Genomic DNA, 7,500 nt, shown 5'->3' with positions numbered 1-7,500 from the left:
ATCAAAACTTGATGAAAAGATAGAAGAGTAAGAGGTCTTTTAGAGTTTTTCCAAACTGGATGAATACAACAGATTATATTACAGTAAGATTTTTATCAAAACTTGATGAAAAGATAGAAGAGTAAGAGGTCTTTTAGAATTTTTCAAAACTGGATGAATACAACAGATTATATTACAGTAAGGTTTTTATCAAACCTTGATGAAAAGATAGAAGAGTAAGAGGTCTTTTAGAGTTTTTCAAAACTGGATGAACAACAGACGATATTACAGTAAGGATTTTATCAAAACTTGATGAAAAGATAGAACAGTAAGAGGTCTTTTGGAGTTTTTCAAAACTGGATGAATACAACAAACGATATTACAGTAAGATTTTTATCAAACCTTGATGAAAAGATAGAAGAGTAAGAGGTCTTTTAGAGTTTTTCAAAACTGGATGAATACAACAGATTATATTACAGTAAGATTTTTATCAAAACTTGATGAAAAGATAGAACAGTAAGAGGTCTTTTAGAGTTTTTCCAAACTGGATGAATACAACAGATTATATTACAGTAAGATTTTTATCAAAACTTGATGAAAAGATAGAAGAGTAAGAGGTCTTTTAGAGTTTTTCCAAACTGGATGAATACAACAGATTATATTACAGTAAGATTTTTATCAAAACTTGATGAAAAGATAGAAGATTAAGAGGTCTTTTAGAGTTTTTCCAAACTGGATGAATACAACAGATTATATTACAGTAAGGTTTTTATCAAACCTTGATGAAAAGATAGAAGAGTAAGAGGTCTTTTAGAGTTTTTCAAAACTGGATTAACAAATAAAAGAAAGGTTGAAGATATAACTACAGAGAAGAATTTACTTAAACTGAAGAAAACTAAGCTTCAGGATAATTCAAATGCTTTGGAAATAGACATTAGGTTATTTTATTTATTACTTTGTTATTATAAAGTCTAAGAGAAACCTAAGACCTTTTATATGTTTATATATTCATGTATTGATTTTATTATGTATTTATTTTGTATGTATTTATGTATGCATTATTATTATGTATATATGTATTTACATTGTATTTATTATGAATGTATAAAAAAAAAAATCTAAAACATTCAAGTTGCAGAGAAGCTAAATGAATTTATCTGAGGTTCCAGAATTTCAATTTTCAATAAAGTTATTTATTGAAAGGAAAAAGTTATACAACACAATAAAATATATTGACCACAACAAGTGTATATGGATGTGTGTAAGCTTGAGTGTGTGTATGTGCATGTGTATACTTATACAATTCCTGTATACCCGAGGACATTATCACATGAAGTAGTTGGGAGTATAAATTTCAAATATATTTCGTTATAATTTATTGATAAAGGAGTTACACAACTGTATCTTATTGTATAAATTGCCTACCAATGACCACCGTTTTTGTGACGTTAATAAGTCATGAAGTCCCTTAGTGAGTCAATCTATCCTCTGCTTGGTGGCAAGTATCCACCACCAATAGATCCTCCGAAGTTGTTTCCTCCACCTCCGAAGGAAGATCCTCCGAAGTTGTTGCTCCCACCTCCAAAGGATGATCCTCCGAAGGATGACCCTCCTCCAAGGTTGTTGCCGTTGTCATAGGAGCCGCCACCGGAGGAAGATCCTCCAAAGTTGTTGCTTCCACCGAAGGAAGATCCTCCGAAGTTATTTCCTCCTCCGAAGGACGATCCTCCGAAGTTATTACCGTTGTCGTAGGAGCCTCCAGTACTCCCTCCTGAGGAACCTCCGAAGGATCCTCCGAACTGGCTGCCACCGCTGCCTCCAATGAAACCTCCAGAAGATCCTCCGAAGTTATTTCCCCCTCCGAAGGACGATCCTCCGAAGTTATTACCGTTGTCGTAGGAGCCTCCAGTACTCCCTCCTGAGGAACCTCCGAAGGATCCTCCAAACTGGCTGCCACCGCTGTCTCCAACGAAACCTCCAGAAGATCCTCCGAAGTTATTTCCCCCGCCGAAGGACGATCCTCCGAAGTTATTACCGTTGTCGTAAGAGCCTCCGATACTCCCTCCCGAGGAACCTCCGAAGTTACTACCACCGCTGCCTCCAATGAAGCCACCAGATGACCCAGGTTGGGAGTATCCACCTCCCAAGGAACCACCGGAGGATCCTCCGAATTGGCTACCCCCGCTGCCTCCGATGAATCCTCCGGAGCCACCTCCGAAGGAGCTCCCGGAAAGTTTGGCCCCGGAGGCAATGGCCAACGAAAAGGCGAGAACGAAGAACGTGGTTGATCGCTGGAGGAATAAAGAAATGGACTCTTTAAGATAATGATAATGAAAAATGGTGACTACCAAATCCATCGGCTTCAAATTGAAATGGTGAAAATACTATCTACAGATGGAGGAATACCAAGAGAAGTGACCTTTTAGTGCTTGTGGAAGAGGAAAGTCCTGGAGAGGTTGGTTTGAATGGCAGAGATTTTTTTTCAGTAATTTTGATTTTATCTACTTTTTTTATCATATTCATTTAATCAAACTTGAATTTTCATCATCTTAAGTTTTGGTTTTCATTTGATTTTGTCAGTAATTCTGATTTTATATATTTTTTATCATATATATATGCATATATATAATATATAATAAATAAATAATATATATATATATATATATATATATATATATATATATATATATATATATATACATCTATATAATAAAATATATATATGTATATATATAATAAAAAATATATGAAATAAGAGTTACTGACGAAATAAAATGAAAACCAAAACTTAAGAGGATGAAAACTAAAGTTTGATTAAGTGCATATGATAAAAAATAGATAAAATAAAAAATACTGAAAAAATCTAACGAAAACCTAAATTTAAGATGATGAAAATTAAAGTTTGATTAAGTGCATATGATAAAAGATAGACAAAATAAAAATTTCTTACGAAATCAAATGAAAACCTAAATTTAAATGATGAAAACGAAAAAGTTAGGCCAACCAACACTTCCGTCCTAGAAGATTCCAAAACTTAAGATGATGAAAATGGAACTTTGATTAAGTGTATATAATGAAAAAATAAAATTAGAATTGCTGAAGAAATCTTATAATCTAAATTTGAAATGATGAAAATGAAAAAGTTAGGCACAACCAAACCTTAATTCCCAGCAGATTCCAAAATTTGATGAAAATGGAAATTTTATTAAGTTTATATAATAAAAAGATAAAATCAGAATTACTGAAGAAATCTTATAATCTAAATTTGAAATGATGAAAATGAAAAAGTTAGGCACAACCAAACCTTACTTCCCAGAAGATTCCATAACTTAAGATGATGAAAATTTAACTTTGATTAAGTGTATATAATGAAAAAATAAAATTAGAATTGCTGAAGAAATCTTATAATCTAAATTTGAAATGATGAAATTGAAAAAGTTAGGCACAACCAAACCTTCATTTCCAGAAGAATCCAAAACTTGATGAAAATGGAAATTCTATTAAGTGCATATAATAAAAAATAAAATCAGAATTACTGAAGGAATCAAATGAAAACCTAAATTTAAGAAGATGATATTAAAAAGTTAGGCTAACCAAAATCTCCGTCCTAGAGGATTCCAAAACTTGACATGATGAAAATGGAAGTTTAAGTGTATATAAAAAAATAAAATCAGAATTACTGAAGAAATCAAATGAAAACCTAAATTTAAGAGAATGAAAATGAAAAAGTTAGGCCAACGAAACCTTCATTCCCAGAAGATTCCAAAACTTGAGGAAAAGGAAAATTTGATTAAGTGTATATAATAGAAAGATAAAATCAGAATTGCTGAAGAAATCTAATAATCTAAATTTGAAATGATGAAAATGAAAAAGTTAGGCACAACCAAACCTTATTTCCCAGAAGATTCCATAACTTAAGATGATGAAAATGGAAATTTGATTATGTTTATATGATAAAAAATTGATAAAATCAGAATTACTGAAGAAATCAAATGAAAACCTAAACTCAAGTAGATGAGATTGAAAAAGTTAGGCACAACCAAACCTTCATTCCCAGCAGAGTCCAAAACTTGATGAAAATGGAAATTTTATTAAGTGCATATAATAGAAAAATAAAATCAGAATTGCTGAAGAAATCGAATGAAAGCCTAAATTTAAGAGAATGAAAATGAAAAAGTTAGGCCAACAAAACCTTCATTCCCAGAAGATTCCAAAACTTGATGAAAATGGAAATTTGATTAAGTGTATATAATAAAAAATAAAATCAGAATTACTGAAGAAATCAAATGAAAACCTAAATCTAAGATGATGAGATTAAAATAGTTAGGCTAACCAAAACCTCCGTCCTAGAGGATTCCAAAACTTGACATGATGAAAATGGAAGTTTAAGTGTATATAAAAAAATAAAATCAGAATTACTGAAGAAATCAAATGAAAACCTAAACTCAAGATGATGAGATTGAAAAATCAAATGAAAACCTATATTTAAGAGAATGAAAATGAAAAAGTTAGTCCAACAAAACCATCATTCCCAGAAGATTCCTAAAGGTTCTTACCATGATTCCAGACAGGACTGTACTGTCCTATTCAAATCCCGTATCTCCTTTTATACTCGCGAAATGAATCCTTCAATTTGAATGACTATCACAGGAGCGAAACGTATCTATCCAGTAATGAAGGGTAAAGCAAATCCATTAAAACGGAAAAATGAAAAATCATTCTTTAAAGAAATGGCGCATTTCCTTAAGGGTGACCAACGTATGAATCTTACCGCCACGCAGCGTTACCAACCTCAAATCAGTCTTGCCAATCAGGGTTGCCAGGTTTTCCATAGGAGAAAAGGCCAACGTCTGATCACCTGCAGCTTTAAAAGGCCAACCTAATAATACTAAAAGGCCGAAAATATAGCATTTAAGGCTAAGTATTTTCAAAAAGGCCAAATTTAGATATCTAGCACGAAAAGAAAGCCAGATTTGGAGTTTTTTTTTTGGCCGGGAAAAGGCCAACCTGGCAACCCTGTTGCCAACGTCCAATCACGTTTTCCATATGAGAAAAGACCAACGTATGATAACCTGCAGCATTAAAAGACCAACCTAATAATATTAAAAGGCCGAAAATATAGCATTTAAGGCTAACCATTTTCAAAAAGGCCAAAATTAGGTATTTAACACGAAGAAAAAGCCAGATTTGGAGGGATTTTTTAGCCAGAAAAATGCCAACCTGGCAACCTTATTGCCAACGTCCAATCAGCGTTGCCAACCTGCAATTAGTCTTGCCAACCTTAAATATCATTTCCTTGATGACTATAATCCATGCAGACATTGATTGCGCGAAAGGGGGCCAGAAGGAGTGGTTAGACATGTCATTATCTTGATTTTTGGAGTCTAGCATTTTTTTTGCATGTTGAGGAAGTGAGAGTTTCCCTTTGCTTTCTGGCGACGAAGGCTGTTTAGTGCCAGCGAGGACAAGTGGCACCAGTCACGAGGATGGCGGAGATAATTGGTAGCACTGATGGACTGTGGGTTGGTTGTTTTCCCATCGATAATGGTAGTAAGAGTGGAAGCAGTTGTAGTAATAGTAGTAGTGTTGGTAGTAATAGTATAGTGGTAACTATATCACTTATATTTATTTCCTTATTTCCTTTCCTCACTGGGCTATTTTTCCCTATTGGAGGCCTTGGGCTTATAGCATCTTCTTTTCTAACTGGGGTTGTAGCTTGGCTAGTATTAATTGTAGTAGTAGTAGTGTTGGTAGTAATAGTATAGTGGTAACAAGATCACTTATATTTATTTCCTTATTTCCTTTCCTCACTGGGCTATTTTTCCCTATTGGAGGCCTTGGGCTTATAGCATCTTCTTTTCTAACTGGGGTTGTAGCTTGGCTAGTAATAATAATAATAATAATAATAATAATAATAATAATATAATTTTGATGTGATTATTGATAATATTGTTACTGTTATTATGGTAGTGAATTATTCGTAATCGTTGTTGTTGTTGTTGTTGTTGTTGTTGTTGTTGTTGTTGTTGTTGTATAAGTGCTGTATGTTGCAGCTAATTTTGTAAACATATCTGCACAGAATAGTTAATCTTGATCGAGCTAGGCAACAATAGCAGTATTTATAATAATCTTATTATTATTATTATTATTATTATTATTATTATTATTATTGTTGTTGTTGTTGTTGTTGTTGTTGTTGTTGTTTTTGCTGTTGTTGTTGTTGTTGTTGTTGATTTCCTTCCGCCTAGGTAAATGTTACAGCTAATGTGTGCTTATCTGAACAGAATAAACAATTTTAATCTAGCTGAAAACAATAGGAATTATTATTATTATTATTATTATTATTATTGTTGTTGTTGTTGTTGTTGATGATGATTTCCATCCGCCTAGATGTATTTTACAGTTAATGTTGTGCACATATCTACACAGAGTAGTCACTGTATTTACCAATTAGTGTAAGAGTGTGCGTGCGTTACTGTCTTGTTTTTCCCTTGAGACTATACCCAAATTTGGAAAAATGGTTCACAGACTGAAATATATGAAAATGCAAACATAAATAACGTCTTCATTACTGATCACATCTTTTGCTATCATTCAAATACTCATAGGATAGAATCTATACATTCACATTATTATTATTATTATTATTATTATTATTATTATTATTATTATTATTATTATTATTATTACTTGCTAAGCTACAACCCTAGTTGGAAAAGCAGGATGCTATAAGCCCAAGGGCCCCAACAGGGAAAATAGCCCAGTGAGAAAAGGAAACAAGGAAAAATTAAATATTTCAAGAACAGTAGCAACATAAAAATAAATATTTCCTCTAATAACTATAACATCTTTAACAAAACAAGAGGAAGAAAATAAGATAGAATAGTGTGCCCGAGTGTACTCTTAAGCAAGAGAACTCTAACCTAAGACAGTGGAAGACCATGGTACAGATGTTATGGCACTACCCAAGACTAGAGAACAATGGTTTGCTTTTGGCGTGTCCATCTTCTAGAAGAGCTGCTGAACATAGCTAAAGAGTCTCTTCTACCCTTACCAAGAGGAAAGTAGCCACTGAACAATTACAGTGCAGTAGTTAATCCCTTGGGTGAAAAAGAATTGTTTGGTAATCAGTGTTGTCAGGTGTATGAGGACAGAGGAGATTCTGTAAAGAGTATGCCAGACTATTCGGTGTATGTGTAGGCAAAGGGAAAGTGAACCGTAACCAGAGAGATGGATCCAATGTAGTACTGTCTGGCCAGTCAAAGGACCCAGTAACACTCTTGGTATATCGTAAGAAAAGAATCTCAAACGAGTCACGAGATTTAGTCGGTGAGAATTAGTATTGACTTGGAGATAATGTTTAGACGAGACTTACCTGTTCTGTTAAAGCAATGCAGACAGGTGGGGGTATTTGGTTTGGGGGTTGGGGGATGGGGAGAAGGAGAGGGGTAGAGATAGAGAGAGAGAGGGAGATGGAGAAGGAGAAGGAGAGAGGTAGAGGGAGAGGGAGAGGGAGAGGGA

The 7,500-nt window shown here is 33.6% G+C and overlaps 2 protein-coding genes across 2 annotated transcripts in view; one reads left to right on the top strand and one right to left on the bottom strand.

The window, feature by feature from the left end:
• LOC137628357 (keratin, type I cytoskeletal 9-like) overlaps nucleotides 1-7,500 on the top strand; it is a 246,617-nt gene that overhangs the window by 42,351 nt on the left and 196,766 nt on the right. The gene's annotated exons all lie outside the window — the stretch shown is intronic.
• On the bottom strand, nucleotides 1,461-2,336 carry LOC137628309 (keratin, type I cytoskeletal 9-like). Its single transcript, XM_068359470.1, has one exon. It carries the CDS (start codon nucleotides 2,334-2,336, stop codon nucleotides 1,461-1,463), a length of 876 nt encoding a protein of 291 aa, XP_068215571.1.

The sequence above is a fragment of the Palaemon carinicauda genome, chromosome 36, assembly GCF_036898095.1.
Source record: "Palaemon carinicauda isolate YSFRI2023 chromosome 36, ASM3689809v2, whole genome shotgun sequence".
NCBI classification, from domain to species: domain Eukaryota; kingdom Metazoa; phylum Arthropoda; class Malacostraca; order Decapoda; family Palaemonidae; genus Palaemon; species Palaemon carinicauda.
This window is presented reverse-complemented; position numbering and strand designations above follow the sequence as displayed.